Source organism: Trichechus manatus, unplaced genomic scaffold (assembly GCF_000243295.1).
Source record: "Trichechus manatus latirostris isolate Lorelei unplaced genomic scaffold, TriManLat1.0 scaffold00047, whole genome shotgun sequence".
NCBI lineage: Eukaryota > Metazoa > Chordata > Mammalia > Sirenia > Trichechidae > Trichechus > Trichechus manatus.
In genome coordinates, this window is record NW_004443983.1 from 6,899,275 (window position 1) to 6,916,963 (window position 17,689).

Genomic DNA, 17,689 nt, shown 5'->3' on the forward strand with positions numbered 1-17,689 from the left:
TCTACTTTGTGTTCCCTATCATCAGCTTCCTACTCCCCTTCTGCCTTCTGGGCCTTGTCACTGGACTCCTGTACCTCGTTACTCTCGTGGTTTTACTGGGCTGTCCACTCGCAGGCTGATCAGTGAACCTCGAAGGTTCTGTGGGTCTGTGCTCTTCTTTTTTTCCCACCCATCCTTTTCATTTTAGGTCATCAGCAGTGACTGAGAGCTTGATTCTCCTGTTGGGCTACAGCTTGGGAGGTGTTTTTTGGATGTTCTTATTCCTATTTTGACTCTGAATACATTTGTCTGTTATAACTTTTTACTCCATGGTGTGACAGGGTTGGTTTCTTTTTTTATTTTTAAATAAACTTCAGGTACATTAACCTGTTCCTGTCAGGTTGATTTCAACTCATAGCAACCCTACAGGAAGATTAGAACTGCCCCATAAGGTGTCCAAGGAGCAGCTGGTAGATTCGAACTGCCAACCTTTTGGTTAGCAGCCAAACTCTTAACCACTGTACCACCAGGGCTCCTCAGGCACATTACCAGCTATTTTTTCTAGGCTAAGCTAGGATCTCACCGAAGTCTATGATGTTATTTCTATGGCAATATATAAACCCAAAAGCAAACCCCTTGCTGTTGAGTCAATTCTGACTCATAGCGACCCTATAGAACAGAGTAGAACTGCTGTACAGGGTTTGCAAGGAGCGGCTGGTGGATTTGAACTGCAGACCTTTTGGTTAGCAATCAAAGGCTTAACCACTACACCGCCAGGGCTCCATGGTAATATATACTAATTTCCAAATGGCTACCTTATAAACAACTTATTTAATAAGCTTTGGAAACTGCCTATTCTTAAAAATCTGTATTTACATTAGGATGTATTGTGTAGTTATGTAATGAACATATAGCCTGGGATGAGCTATAAAGATTATTTTGAAAGACTCTTGTTATTTCTATTTTGTGTGTGTGTGAATTATGAAATCTGATGGTAGACAATACCTAAAGGTGCTCTTCCATTCTCCTTAGAAGCTTTAGGAGGAGGAATTCTGGGAGTAATAATGAGACATTATTCTTTTTTCCAACCTGCTTCTAATCTTTCATATACCATTGGATCTGTGTGTTCAAAGCCAGTAACTAACTACCCTGGGTTAATAGTGATAATAGCTGTAGTTGATTTTACTGCCTGTTCATTATAGAAAATAGAAGAGAATGAGTATTATTTAATGGGAAAAAAAAAAATTCCCCAACGCCTTTTTTAAACTTCTATTTCTGCTTATTTGTGTTACCAATATGTTTCAACAGGAAAAGCTCTCAAAAGACATTGATTACCTTATTGGTAAGGAGAGCCAGGTGAAGAGTCAAATTTCTGAACTGAACTTGTTAATGAAAGAAACAGAGGTAAGTGATAAACTGGTTTTTAATTTTTTTCATTTATTCACCTAAACCTTTACTTATTCATTCATAAAACCTGTGGGTATTCTATGGGCTAGGAGTACAAACCTATGTTAGATTTTACCTCTGTCTTTCTGGGATTAGGGCAACAAATGTAAAAATAAATTATAATGTGTGACCAGTGCTGTGATAGAGATAGTGATTAAATGATATTGGAGCCCAGAGGAAAGAATAACTCTTTATGCAGCAGTTAAGAAAAGTGTCAAAACTAGTAACATAAGGGAAATGATAGCTTCTACAATTATCTTTTTTTTTTCTTTTTTTTAATTGTACTTCAGGTTAAGGTTTACAGAACAAATAGTTTCTCATTAAGCAGTAGTACACATATTGTTTTATGACATGTTAACAACCCCACGACATGTCAACCCTCTCCCTTTTTGACCTTTTTTGTTTTGGTGAAAATATACATAGCCAAAGATACACCATTTCAAAAATTTCTACATGCACAGTTCAGTGACATCGACTACGCTCTTCCAGTTGTGCTGCTATTCTCACTTTCGATGAAGGTTTACAGAACAAAACAGTTTCTCATTAAACAGTTAGTACACGTTGCCCTATGACAATGGTTAACAACCCCACTACATGTCAACACTGTCCTTAGTCAACCTTGGGTTCCCTATCACCAGTTTTCCTGTCCCCTTTTGCCTTCTAGTCCTTGTCCCTGGACTGCCGTGCCTCATTAGTCCTGTTTTGTTTTATGGGGCTGTCCAATCCCCGGCTGAACGGTGAACCTTGGAAGTGACTTCACCACTGAGCTAGAAGGGTGTCTGGGGGCCACACTCTCGGGGTTTCTCCAGTCTCTTTCAGGCCAGTAAATCCGGTCTTTTTCTTGTGTGTTAGAATTTTGTTCTACATCCTTCTCCAGCTCTGTCTAGAATCCTCGGTTGTGATCCCAGTCAGAGCAGTCAGTGGTGGTAGCCGGGCACCATCTAGCTGTACTGGACTCAGTCTGGTGGAGGCCTTGGTAGCTGTGGTCCATTAGTCCTTTGGACTAATCTTTTCCTTGTATCCCGTTCTCTTCATTTTCCCTTGCTCCTGAAGGGATGAGACCAGTAGAGTATCTTAGATGGCTGCTCACAGGCTTTTAAGACCCCAGAGATGCTACTCACCAAGGTAGAATGTAGAACATTATCTTTATAAACTGTGTCATGCCAATTGAGCTAGATGTTCCCCGATACAAGTATTTTTATTTAAAAATATTAGCTGATTGCATTTGAAAAATAACGTGACTAGGACCAAGTTTATTTAAAGTTTCAGATATTTCTAAGTATATACTATACATATGTTCACCAAAAGACATTCATATCTACATTATTTGTAATAGTCACAGACTGGAAACTGCCAAAATACTCAACAACAGTGTAGTATAAATAGCAATGAGAATAAACAATGTATATAATTAGATGCAATAATGTAGATAAGTCTTGCAATAATGTTGAAAGAATGATGTCAAACACAAGGGAGTACATACTATGGGATTCCATTTATAAAAAATACCAAAAAAAGTGGGACTTTTTGGTATGCATTTATAATTTAGGATAGTAATGTTAAAGAGGGGAAGGCTAGTGCCTGGAAGGGTTATGAGGGTGGCTTCTAGAATACTGATAATGTTCTTTCATCTGATTTGAGTGCTGGTGACATGGAAATGTTTGGAAAGATTGATCTTTACACTTACATGTACATTTTTCTGTATGTATACTTCAATTAAAAAAGTTAGAAAAAATGACAGAATTTAAAAATACAGTAAAAGAAGATGGGACTGGGTTACTTTAAAATTCCAAATATTCTTCACTGTTTTTGACATGTGCCTGTTTGTCCATTTGAAACAAATTTAAGAGCCATTACTCATGATCACTTTAAAAGTTGTTATTAAATATAAAAATATTCAGGCTAGTATGAGGGTGAGTATACTGTTACTTTTGTTTTTGTTGTAAAAAATATATACTGCAAAATGTATACCAATTCAACAATTTCTATGTGTACAATACAATGACCTTGATGACATTCTTCAAATTATGCAAGTGTTCTCACCGTCTTTTTTCGATTTGATCTTCCCCTGTTGACATAAACTCGTTTTCCCCTAAGCTTCCTATCTAACCTTTCGAGTAGCTGTTAACAGTTTGATCCCATATGGTAAGATTTTTTAAAGAGCACAAAGCTCACTGTGGACAGTCTTTACTAGTTAAGCTAGACTGTTGTTTGTTTTAAAGAAGACTTCAGGGGGTGTTTTTGGTTTGTGGCTTAAGGATTAAAGATGATCTCAGGGCAGTAGTTTCAGGGGGACTGTTACTTCTCGATAAAAAAAAATATTTTCTAAAATAGGGTGAAATTATTGAGAAATTATGTGAATTAGTACCGTATTACAAGCATCACTTTAGTTTTTAGTATTCTTTTTCTGATCTTCACTGATTTCACTCACCACCCTGAGTAAGTTGTTTTTCCATGTAATTTAAAGTGGGATTTTATTTTTCACATTTTTGTCTGATTAAGTGACAAATCCTCTCAGTTTGGCATAATCTCCTAACATACAGCAGATTATCACCTAAATAATAGGTTGTTCAGGCATAGTATTTTACATCACTTTCATTTTAGGCCATAAGTCATTTCAAGTTTTTCTTTGAACTATTGATTTTCTCAGTCATAGTGCCCTTTACTTTCTGAAATAAAGGAAAACTCAGTGCCAGTTTTTGAGGAACTTGGGCATCAGGCATTCATTTAGACCCTGATCCCTTGAGATCCTGGAGAAATTATTTAACTTCTTTTTGTACCTTTGATCTAAGCTGCATATGTAGTAGGCTTATCAGTAAGAATGTATTCTACATTAGAGAATTTATCTTCATTCTTGACTTTTACTCAGTGATTATAACACTATCTTTTAGTTTGTAATTTTACTTAGCTGAAAAATACCTCCTTTTTACCTGTGTATAATATTTCTGCTTTAATGTTTTGATATGTCATTGAAATACTGTCAAGACATCACCACCCTTGACCTCCCTCCCACTCTCCCCGCCCTATTATTTAATTATTTAACTTTGGCTGTTGCCTTTAGGAACCAGAGAAGAGAATCTGGAAAAAGTTTCTGTTTATTATAAATGTTGGCCGTAAGCCATTGGAAAATGCACAATTCCCTTCTACCATATATTTTCAGCTTTTTAGAATGTTCTTGAAGACTTTTTTCTGGTGGCTGTTGCCTGTGAGTCTGTTATGATAATTGCCCATGAGTGCTCTGTTAGTCTTGTTTTCAAAAGCAAGTTGGTTTCTGATTTTATCGGCATTCAACATGTTTGATAAGCACTTCAGATAGGATCATTTTATGACAGAAATAACTACATGTACAGTGATAGTATTAACATTTATTGATAGTATGTGACATTGTGGTATGCATTTTATGTCAATAATCTTTTTTAATCTTCACAAACCCCTAAAGTGAATAGGTTCTCTTATCCCCAGCTTTCAAAAGAGAAAAACTCAGGCATGTAGAATTAAGTAATTTGCATAAGGTTACACAGCTGAGTCAGGATTTAATTATAATTAAATTATATAAATTTGAAGAGAAGACAACATTTTCATATCAGTAAATGATGCCTTTTTTGTGTGTGTGTGTTTCATGGTTGTGGTTTAACTTCTTAAAAAATTGAAATAGGGTAGGAAAATGCCAAAAAAAGTCCTGAATTAGAAGGGCCTTCAAGACTGGAATTGTATTTTCCTGTGTCTTTGGTTAAATCAGTTAATTTCTGCTTCAAATTCCTTTATATACAATTTGAAGATTATTGTTTTTTTATTCAATTGAATAAATTGTCTATTGCTGGACTTTGGAGGTGAAAAGTTTAAGGAAAGTACACTATTAAAAAATTACAGAGTAAGCCTAACCGTTGCCAAAATGCCTTGCTGAGTATATTTGATGCCGGATTATTATTCTGAAAATTCCAGAGAATCAGGTTTGTTTTTTTTTTAAATATGAGTTTGTTTTGTTGAGTTTTGATTTTTGGCATCATGTAGACTGAATATGATTATGGAGAATTTTGTGAAAGATATTTTGATTTAGCAGATGAAGTAATGTTTTGTTTTTTTATATTAGTGTAATGGAGAGAGGGCTAAAGAAGAAGCAATTACAAGTTTTGAAAAGCTCTTTGAAATTCTGGAAGAGAGGAAATCATCTGTTTTGAAAGCAATTGATGCTTCTAAGAAACTAAGATTAGAGAAATTTCAGACTCAAATGGAAGAATATCAGGGGCTTCTAGAAAACAGTGGGCTTGTGGGATATGCTCAAGAAGTGCTTAAAGAGACGGATCAGTCTTGCTTTGTTCAGACAGCAAAACAACTCCACCTCAGGTATTTTCTTTTACTTTTAACTTTAAAATTTCTTTAGCAATGTCATTAAATGCTGCTGTATATTTCAGCTTTAGCTCTGAGTTGTTCAGAATGCTGTGTTATATGAAGTATGTCTTGCTTCACTCGTAACTTGAATGTTAAATGAACTGTTATTTTTTGTTAATCACACTGCAAATATTTAGTCTGGTTTGCCTTTAAAGAATCATTTTTATATAAAATATTTTATCTGTCTGCAGAATACAGAAAGCTACAGAATCTTTGAAGAGCTTTAGACCTGCAGCTCAGACTTCTTTTGAAGACTATGTTGTTAATACAACTAAGCAAACAGAACTTCTTGGAGAATGGTCCTTTTTCTCTAGTGGTATGTCTCTTGCACTAAATTCGCACTGTGTAGAAAAAACAAATTCCCTTCAGTTTGACATAGCATCATCTCTGTTGTCTATCTCTCATCCCGAAATCATATTCCATTTATATTTTTACAGCTGTGTTTAATGCCCCAAAACTGTAGTCTCTTGGTTTGTATTTTTTCAAACATTGCATAAATGGCATCATGTTGTATATATCCTTATTAAAAATTAATTTTTTGAAAAATTAAGTTTAAGATAAGTATCTGTTGATACATGAAGTTCTGGTTTAAAACTATATTTTAACTCTGTTATATAAATAAATCATTTTCCTATGGAGAGACAGTTTGTTTTAATTTTTCTCTATACAAGCAATGCTGTGTTGAACATCTTTGTCAGTGTTTCTTTGTGTGTGTGTATGTGAGTTTCTCTAGGAGAGAAACCTAGAAATGGAATCTTCAAGCTAAAACTGACTGTAGGATGTTTGTATTTTGTTACTTGCTAGTGGGAGGGCTTCCTTTCTTCCCTTCTCACCTGATTCATCTCCCTCAGATTTCTCTTCTGGTGATAGTGAGCAGTCACAATCCTTAGAAAGATGTAATTATAATCTGATTATTATATAGGCATAGATGTATAGATTTGTACATTCACTGAAAAGAATTTATCATGTTTGATGTAAGTTAAAAATTCTAAAGAATTGCTGTGACTCCTTTCTTTTCAAATCTATAGCTGAGTCTTCTTTCAAATATATACTTAGCTTGTTTATTATGACTACCTTGTTTATCCAAGGATATTTGATAAAACTCTTTCAGATACTGATTGTACTTTATATACTGTACTCCCCATTTTCAAAATGTGTATTCGAATCACTTTTTCAAATATGTGTTTGTTTATTTGTGAGTACATGTGGGGAAAGGTGAGGTTGATGGTGGAAAATCTTGGGTTATGCCCAGGTATAACGCAGAACCAGTAAAATTGATGAGCAAGAATGGAAATTCAGTAGTCACCCAGCTTCCAGCTGGTGGATGTTCTCTCATTTTTTCCTACTTAGATTTTTTTTTTTTGTAAGCTGTGTTTCAAAGAAAGAAAAGAGTGGGCATAGGGTAGAGTGTATTATTCTGTAACTTGCCTTTTTTTTTTTTTTCCACTTTAAAATCAATGATTCTGCAGATCTCACTATGGCTGCATAACATTCAGTTGTAAAAATGCACCATAAATAGACACACTTATACATTGTTTATACGGTCACTTCTCATTATTTGTTATTCCGTATTTGTGAATTTGCCTCCTTAATAAGATTTACTTGTAACCCTCAAATCAGCACGTGCGTTTTTGCAGTCAGTCATGGACATGTACATACATACACAGAGTGGTGAAAAATTTGAGTCACCTAACACACAAGCCTGGTTCAGTATTTGCTAATTCAGTGTTCATGGGGACTTTAGAAAACACAACTACTGTGAATAATGGAAATTGACTTTATATAACAGTGGGACACATTTCTCTGTGATTTGATAAAAATGTGTGTGTGTGTGTGTAACTTTTACCTCTATAGCTTTTTTATTGTTCATACCATATGACCCAAGCAGGTAAGCTTATTGGAATTTATTCTATGGGAAGGATTGTGGATGTATACAAAAGTTTAGTGAGAATATTTTAATTACTGTATTTTAGTGAAAAATTGGAAACGTGTTTCCAAAAATAGACAAATGTTGATATATCCATATATTAGACTACCACTGAGGGAAAAACTGACAGGATCAATTAAAAAAATTTATAGTGATTATCTTTTGGTTACTTAAAAATTTTTTATGCATTATGTATTTTTCCTGCATAAAATATGTTTGATGTTTATACTAGGAAAAATTTATTTAAATTGCTTTGCAACTTTTCGGAAGAAAATATGAAAGGAAACTGTGTAATGCTTCATTGAGAATTTGATATATTCCTCAAAACTTAGGTGTTTAGAAATTTATTAAAATAATAGTTTATGTTTATAGGGGGACACAGATGAAAAATTTCAAGACCAAGTTTGTTATTCAGTAGGTGAAAAGTGAAGGTATATAATTAAAATTTTTAATTTACAGGGCTTCAAAATTGATGATTATAATACTTAAAGCTATAATTGAGTCTTTTAATTTTTGTCTTATTTCTCATTTGTCTTTCTCCTTTTTGTTGTAAATACAAATGTACCTTTTTAATCCCTCTTATTATTTATCCTTTTTCTTACACATAGTTTATAATTTAGAAAATTCTTAGTTTAGAAATCATTAAGTATGTCAATACATTATTGAGGAAAAAATACAGATTTTGAAATATCAGTATTTTAACTTTGCTTTCTATTTCGTGATTCTTTCAGGCATAGATGTGCCAGAGATCAACGAGGAACAGAGCAGAGTTTATAACAATGCCTTGATAAATTGGCACCAACCAGGAAAGAATGATAAAGCTGATAGCTATGTTCTTGAATATCGGAAGATTAACAGAGATGAAGAAATGTTGTCATGGAATGAGATAGAAGTATGTGGCACGAGTAAAGTGGTTGGGGACCTGGAAAGTAATTCACATTATGTCTTCAGAGTGAGAGCATATAAGGGTTCAATCTGTAGTCCTTGCAGCAGAGAATTGATTCTTCATACTCCTCCTGCTCCAGGTATTGTGAATATTGGGAATAAAAAAAACATAGAGTTAGAAGAGACCTTGATAAAATAGTCAATGTCACCATATAGACTTACATTGAAACTAACTCTCATTATTAAGAGCCTAGAAAAGGAGATTCCATACCCCGTTAGGATTTAGAAATGAACTGAATCATACTTGAATTTCACCAAGCAGGCTGAGAACAGGATTGGATTTTGACTGACATCAGATATAGAAAAACATGAACAGAAGAAATTTGAGTGAGCAGGGCTATTAATTTCGTGTTAAAATGGCATGATGCTACCTTAAAAGTTTTTAATATTAAATAGTATAATTCTATATTTTTTGGACAATTTATAGACATCTCTCTTGTTACTGGGCGGAAACCCCAGGTTAGTGCTTGGCATGACTCATATTGGCCAGTAAACGAGAGACGGAGAAGGGAGAACAGGAAAGGCACCTTTATTTCATTTTACAAGGAAAGGAATAAGTCGGAGCTGCTGCCGCCAAGACTGCTCACCAAGAGCAGGCAGGCCAGTTATTTTTAAAGGGGTTTACAAGTAGGAAGTTCATACAAATTACATCAGCAACATTCTTAAATCATACTGTGCAGGCACAATGGGGTTTACGTGAAGGCAGAATTCAAATGCAAAGCTGAGGAGAAGGAAGCAAAGAAAATAGAACTTTTAATACGGTACAGTGAGGGCTGTCTTGCCATCACATACAAATCTAGGTAGATATTTAAAATATAAAATTATAATAGCCTGAAATATTTTGATTTAATCTAATTCTTACTTGTCTGAATTTCCGAATGTGGTGATTCTAGCACATGGGGATGGAAGGCATATCTTAGAACCATGTGGATAGCTTTTTCTCCACACTAAAATTTCACCTGCCTATCCACCTCCTTCTGTCTTCCAAATTAAAACCAGTGATTTGAATGCTACTTGTAGAGTGCCTGTAGATTTTTATAGAATGAGAATGATTTATAGGTTAGTTGATGCTCACGGTAGTCTCCATGGACAAGGGACATTTAGAACCAAAGTTGTGCTCATTTTAATTAGCAGGAAATATCTTGCCCTGTTGGCCACTGCCTTAGAGATTCCTTGGACTGCGTTGCCCTGTCCATTTTTAGTGGCTTTTGGACCCATATTTTCTGCAGTCTGCTGTTCCTTCCCTTTTTGTCTAAGACAGAGAAGGAGTGTATTCTCCAGTTTCTTTTTCATGCATATTGTAGCTTTAAAGAAATAGAATACAAATAAGCAAAGTTGGCTAAAATTATTTTTCTTGGATTTTAATAACATCCAAATAGAGAATTTTAGCATAGATTTGCAAGTATTTTATGGTTTGTACTGTTTCTGCTTTTTTCTCTGTCCGAAAGTGGAAGATAGAGAAACCTGGAAGTAGCAACTGTTTTCAGTAACATGGGGGTGGGGGGTGGGGGGAGGAAAGGAAATGTTAGCGGTGTTGTCCTTTTCTCTGAATAGCCATAATAGGGTGGCCACATAAATTTATTGTGCAAACTGGGAGACTTCTGTTATGCTAAAGAAGCATGAATAATTGTGTCAGAATGACAGGCTTTACCAGAAGAATGGTCAGCCTGTATATTGGTGAATGGTTTTAGCTTGCTAGGAGCCAATTTTATGCTTAATGGATCAAGTTGATAGAGACTTTTAAGGGTGATGGTATCTTCCATCCTATAGATGAGGAAATTAAAAGTTAGGTCAAATTCTACATAAGTGCTTGAACAAGGATTGAAACCCAGGTCTCTCTGAACACAAAGTCTTTCCTTTTGTTTTTTCTTTCTCTTTTTACACTGTACCGTGTTTCTCATGTCTGCCATGTTGACTGAAAATACCTTATTAAAATAGCTAAGGTTTTCCAAATTTAAAACATTTGAAATACATATTTAAGAATATATATATATATATATTTATGAAAATGTACAACTCTGAGAAAATGTGCAACTCTTTATTTTAGGAACAGATTTGGTTGTGGTAAAATATCTAGGGTAGATTTGCTCTCTTCTACTCCAAGGGACTGCATTCAGAAATGTTATCATATATTAAAAATATTTTCTTCTGCTTTTGAGATTCCTGAAGTTTTTCAGATACAGAAAGTTTACTGAAACCAAAAGCCCATTGCCGTCGAGTCGATTCTGACTCATAGCGACCCTATAGGACAGACTAGAACTGCCCATTGGGTTTCTCAGGGAGCGGCTGGTGGATTCGAACTGCTGACCTTTTGGTTAGCAGCCATAGCTCTTAACCACTGTGCCACTAGGGCTCCAGTTTACTGAAAGTTACTTCTAAATTGGGGTTTGAGTTTGTGATAAGTTTCTAGGATATGTCCTGTTTTTGGAAGGTTTTGCTCATTTTTTCAGTAATTTTTACTTTTAAAAAACTATCAAATTTAACCTTAAATTGTAGAAATGCTCATAAATAATTTTCAGACTAATTTTAAACTCTATTTAAAGTTTTCAGTTTTCTCTTTGATGAAAAATGTGGCTATAATAACGAACACCTCTTGCTGAACTTGAAGAGAGACCGTGTAGAAAGTAGGGCTGGATTTAATCTTCTGCTTACTGCGGAACGTGTACAAGTGGGCTATTACACAAGCTTAGACTACATCATTGGAGATGTCGGAATTACAAAAGGGAAACATTTTTGGGCCTTTCGTGTGGAACCATATTCATACCTGGTAAAAGTGGGAGTTGCTTCCAGCGATAAGCTACAAGAATGGCTCCGCTCTCCCCGGGATGCCGTTAGTCCAAGGTAGATTCTTTCATTAGTCTAGAACTTGCTAATTCTATTAAAAGTAAATGTCCTTGTTTAGCAGGGTAAGCCTGAAAATAGACTTAGGTTTATTTATCACATTTAGAGTATATATTTTTTAGATTCATATGTTTTGGCTATACTTACTTAGTTGGCTAATAAAGGGTCAGGTTGTCTTATATTTGCAGATGGAATGAGAGTTAGCAGTTAATTTCTGATTCCATGATGAATTAAGTCTGTTTTGGATACCTCTTGATTATAATAGCTTTGCAGTTTTAAATTTTGAGTCATTCAGCTAACCTAAATTATGCGATAGATTACTTACATATATAGTGAAGTGCTTCTAATAGTCATATTTCAAATTTGATGATATTAAATCATTCTTCTTATTATGGGACACAGTTATCTTTAAAGTCTCCCATCAATAATTCCAAAATTGTGTCGTGGTTGACATGTTTCTACACCTAGGAATTCCAGTTTCTTAAGAGATTGTACATTTAAGTGGGTTAAGGTGAACTGGTCAAGACAAACAATTTCTGACCACTTATGTGAATATCCCAAGTGACAATCTGAATTATAAGAAATACTTTTTGCACAAAGAATTGTATATAACAACGAAAATTGGAACAGGGAAATGGTTAATTAAGCAAAGTGGCACATCCACTTGATAGAATATTAGTATTAATATTGCTTTAAAAGTTTAAAACATGATAAATAGAAGTGAAAAAACCTGATTAAAATTGTTGATGTTGTATGATCACAAATACATAAAACAAGCTATGCGTAGAAGAAAATGGAAGGAGCAAGCATAAAACATATCTACAGGCAACTACTGTTTTATAATAGAAAAATAAGTTACAATGTTTGTTTATATCATAGTTCCATATAGAAATCCCAACCAGGAAATAGTGTTTTTAAGGGAGAGAATGAAACATGCTTGTTTCATTGGCATTATTTTGCAGTGCCCATTCCCTTTCCTTAGCCTGGTGTTACCTTGTCTTTGTATTTTCCTATATACAATTGTGTCCTATAAATATTTAATCTTCGGTAAGCCTGTTCACTCTTCTTCCTGGCTTTTGGTTTGTTAATAAACCGAAGTTACTAATGATTTTTAAAGTTTTATCCTGTGCATGTTTCTAGGTAAAAGTGGCTGATATTTTATGACAGAGCAGTTGGGGCTGAGCCCGTAGTATAATTATAAATGGCAATGTGTAGTCTTTGTTTGTAATTGGTTACATTTTAATAGAAAATTTCTGATGTAAAAATTATTATAACTTTAAATTGATATATGTTGTGAAAATGTTTTAAAGATACTTGAAGGTTTATGGATGATGATACAGATAAGATTCTACTTTGACTGTTTATATATTGCATTTTAGGTATGAACAAGACAGTGGGCATGACAGTGGAAGTGAAGATGCCTGTTTTGATTCTTCACAGCCTTTTACATTAGTTACTATAGGCATGAAGAAATTTTTTATACCCAAGTCACCTACTTCCTCTAATGAACCTGAGAATAGAGTCTTTCCCATGCCAACAAGTATAGGAATTTTCCTTGACTACGATAAAGGTAAAGTGGCTTTCTACGACATGGATCACATGAAATGCCTTTATGAGCGCCAAGTAGACTGTTCAAATACAATGTACCCAGCATTTGCATTAATGGGCAGTGGAGGAATTCAACTTGAAGAACCCATCACAGCAAAGTATCTGGAATACCAAGAGGATATGTAGTGTAAACATCTGATGAGACTTAGGATGAGAAATGTGAGCAAAACAATGCCTTGGTGTTAACCTTCCTAACTAAGTACATATCATCTAAGTATTCTGCCACCACGCTTGTTTTTTGTGTGTGCTTTTTCTTAAAACACAGAAAACCAAACAGCCTTGTCTCTTCCACGTACTTGTTCTGCCTTTCACAAATGATGGGAATTAATACACCCTTTCTTAGTTCTATCTGAAATGGTTAACTTTGCACCTGGGTTGTCTCTCTTTTTATGAACGGGAAATCTAATTTATTTATGTCAGCTGGTGTTGCTGATACTTAACATTCCTTTCGGTGGGGAGGGATACGAAAGTATTTATTATACTTCTTTTGTGTTTAGTTTTTCATTTTTATATCATGTTTATGTCCTCAGAGAGAAGATATTTTAAAAATGCCTTACAGATAGAAATTAGGACTAAAAATTGTGTCTTGCGTTTGTTTTTAGTAGGAAAACAGAGTTATAGATAGGTAAGAAAAGGGCCATAAAAATGATTGTATATTTAAATGGAAAATTATGTATTTTAATGTGTAACTCAGTAACTACCAACTACTAAGAGTAGATTGCCTGGAAAATGAATACTGCTTGTTTTCTTGAGGCCATAAACCGTATTGACGTTTTAAAGAGTCCCTTTAGCTGTAATGCTTATTACCGGCATGTGTAATAAACATGGTTTCTTTTAGGAGATACAATTACAATTCTTAGCTAAGAGTTGAAACTTTTCACTTCTTTTTTTTTCCAGAAAAATTTATCTTCAACTTTTCTTAGTTACTGTGTGAAAATATTGAGCTTATATCAAAGAATTATTTTTCAGAAATATTAGTGAAAATGCACTGATGATGAAATCATATTTATTCTTTTTCCTCTTTTATTGTGTCTTGTGATTCTCACTTTTTGGCACAAGTACTATCAGGTTGTCTTGGTTTATGTTTACATCTTTGAAAATAGTTCATGATATATTTTAAAAGCATTAAATATATTATAAAACATGGAGTAACTAATTGTTCAGTTGTATGGCATTTTCTGTTTCTCACTGCTTGGTAATAGGCATTTGTAATGTAAGCAAGAAAAATACAACTTTAATTGTCTAGGAAATAAAAATCATAATGACATCCTTTTAAAACTTAAAAGTTCTTTTAAGCTGAAGAGCTATTTTTTATATAAATCTTATGTTCATTTTTGAAAGATTTTCTTAGGTCGTTTTTATTTGAACTGCTCATTTTCTGGAAGTTACTATGTTGAGAAACTAGACTGTTATCCATGTTCTTGGCACTAATCATTATTGGAATGCCTTTGGCATATTTTAATAGAGTAACTAAAAGTCTTATGCCTGGGTTTTTTGTTTTTGCTTTGATTTGTTGTTGTTTTTTGATAGGAAATTTTATACAGGCTGCTTTAGTTTTTTCCTCCAGCAGAAGTAGAGAATTACAGTGGTTAGTAGTCTGTTATTTTCCCACCTATAAATAGCACTTTATGAAATAGACTAAATTAAGCAAATAAATTAAGCAAATATGCAGTGTTATGTGGATCATTGTGCAATAAAGCTGCTAAAGTCATGTGTGTGGTAAAGTTTGATACTCTCAAGCTTTGTATAAGTACATATGTAGACATCTTAAAATATAAAACTTTAACAGAATAGGAAAGCCATTTAAAACATGTATACTTGTATATAAACTGTTCACCTCGATTTATTTTAAATAAAAATGAAAAGTCAAGTGTAATTATTCAGATCTACATTACAGAAATTGTTAGTGTGTTAGTAATCTGTTTAAGTGGAAAATTGAAACAATTTTTTTTATGAAAAGATGTTTAGCTGAATATATTAACTTAGAACTAAAGTTTTGTATAAAATTATTTTGTACATTTATCTTTTAGTCTTAATTCTCTCTAAAGTGGTAATTAACCAAAACAAACCGTGTAGTCAACTCCGACTCATAGCGAGCCTGTAGCAAACTGCCAACCTTGGTTAGCAGCCATAGCTCTTAACCACTCTGACACCAGGAACTGGTCATTAGAAAAGCTTAATATGAAACTAACTTATTTCAGTTGTTTAATTGACCAGTTGTCTGTTTCCTTTCTTTTTTTAAAAAATGTTTTATTACAGCAATATACATACAACAAAACATACAGTATTTCATCGGTTTCTACATGTACACTTCAGTGACATTGATTATATACTTTAAGTTGTACAGCCATTCTCAGTGTTTCCAAATTGTCTCACCACCATTAACATACATTCAATGCATTCAAAGCAAAAAACCCAACTCCCCCATTCCCTCCTGCCTCTAAAACCGAAAAACAAACTCATTGCCGTCAAGTCGATTCCAACTCATAGAGACCCTATAGGACAGAGTAGAACTGCCCCATAGGGTTTTCAAGTAGCAGCTGGTGGATTCGAATGGCCGACCTTTTGGTTAGCAGCTCTTCTCTTTACCACTGTACCACCAAGGCTCCCTCTGCCCCTGGCAACCACTGATGATGATTTCAATATAATTTCTTACTTCATATAAGTTGTATCAGTGTTTGTCCTTTTATGTCTGCCTTACTAACTCAGCATAGTATCCTTTAAGTTCTTCCATGTGTGGCATGCATCAGGACTTCATTCCTCTTTATGGCTAAGTAATATTCTATTGTATGTATATACTACATTTTGTTTCTCCATTCGTCAGTTGATGGACATTTCACTTGTTTCCACTTTTTGGCTATTGTGAATAGTGCAGCATTGAACATTGGTGGACACATGTCTGTTTGCATTGCTGCTTTCAGGTCTTCTGCATATATGTCTTAGAGTGGAGTTGCTGGGTCATATGATAGTTCTGTGTTCAGCTTTTTGAGGAACCTCCAAACTTTCCCACAATGACTATACCAATTTACAATCTTACCAGCAATGGATGAGGGTTCCTGTTCCTCAGCAACCTTGCTAACATTTAGTATTTTCTGCTCTTTTGATCATTGCCATTCTAAAGGGGATGAGATGATATCTCATTGCGGTTTTGATTTCTATCTCCCTAATGGCTGATAACTTTGAGCATCTTTTCATGTGCTTTGTTGATCATTTAAGGAGCCCTGGTGGCATAGTGGTTAAGTGCTCAGCTGCTAACTGAAAGGTTAGTGGTTTGGGCCCACCAGCCGCTCTGGAGTAGAAATATGTGGCTGACTGCTTCCGTAAGGGTTTATAGCATTGGAAACTATGGGGTGGTTCTACTCTGTCCTATAGGATCATTATGAGTTGGAATTGACTCGGTGGCAACAGGTTTTGGTTGACCATTTGAATATCCCTCTTGGTGAAATGTCTGTTCGATTCCTTTGCCCATTTTTTGATTGAGTTGTTTGTCTTTTTGTTGTTGTGGAAATATTTTATAAAATTTAGATATTAAAACTTTATCGGATATATGGTTCTCAAAATTTTTCTTCCACTCTGTAGGCTGTCTTTTCACTTTTTTGATAGTCTTTTGAGGAACAGAAGTATTTAATTTTTATGAGGTCCCATTTATCAGTTTTTTTTGCTGCTCGTGCTTTTATTGCTATATCACATCTAATATTTCTGATCCATATTAGATTTTGACCAGGTGCAGTGTTACTGTTAGTTGTCATTCACACTCTTGAGTTATAGGGCACTAGTAATTGTGATCAGTCATGGGTCACAATGAATTGTTACAGATGCTTGACATGTCTTAATTTTTTAAAAAATCAATAAGGGTAGATTGAAGGTTATCCCTATGATAGAGTATAATAACTTCTCATATTTGCAGTTGTTTTTTGAATAGTGGGGAGTCAGAGCTATCTCCTTCTGAGAATTGAAAATTATCTGAGCCTGTTAAATCTTTTGCCCTCGCCCATAATCTGATTAGGCTGTAGAAGTGTGTCCATCCCATGTGGGACTATAGTCGATCATATCTGTTGATACAGAAAAAATTGAGAACTAGTATTATAGGCAGATTTGCATTCATTTTAAAGGAGTTTCACCTGCTTGTGTATGGGAAAGGTAACTGAGTGAATTGGATTTTTTCTTGGGACTCTTTTGCCTAAAAAAAAAAAATTTTGAAGGAATTTTTTTTTACATTTGATTTGGAGCTATTTCATTCATTTCTAGCTTAGGTATTCTAGCTTATTCATTCTAGCTTAAATAAGGCTATAATGTTCTGAAATATCAAAATGCATAAAAATAAAAGGAACTGTAGTGAAGAGAAAAATTTTAGAACACCTGCCATCTATGAGGCATTGTGCTATGCACTGGGTATAAAGTGGACAGGCTAGCTAAGGTTCCTGCTCTCATGGAGCTTAACTTCTAGGAAGGAGAGAGAATAAAAATAAGAGAAGGGGACTAGAGAGCACTTGAAATGTGGTATGCAGAGCAATGAATTGCCTAAATTTATAAAGGATAAGAATAAGGATCAAT

The 17,689-nt window shown here is 34.4% G+C and overlaps 1 protein-coding gene across 1 annotated transcript in view; it reads left to right on the forward strand.

Annotated features, from left to right (window-relative positions):
• TRIM36 (tripartite motif containing 36) overlaps positions 1–13,362 on the forward strand; it is a 34,629-nt gene extending 21,267 nt beyond the window's left edge. The window contains exons 5-10 of the mRNA XM_004376983.2: positions 1,288–1,383; positions 5,516–5,769; positions 6,006–6,130; positions 8,473–8,766; positions 11,230–11,527; positions 12,907–13,362. Coding sequence (XP_004377040.1) covers positions 1,288–1,383; positions 5,516–5,769; positions 6,006–6,130; positions 8,473–8,766; positions 11,230–11,527; positions 12,907–13,261 — 1,422 coding nt within the window. The 3' untranslated portion in view covers positions 13,262–13,362. The remainder of the gene's footprint in view (positions 1–1,287; positions 1,384–5,515; positions 5,770–6,005; positions 6,131–8,472; positions 8,767–11,229; positions 11,528–12,906) is intronic.
• Positions 13,363–17,689: the final 4,327 nt, after the last annotated feature.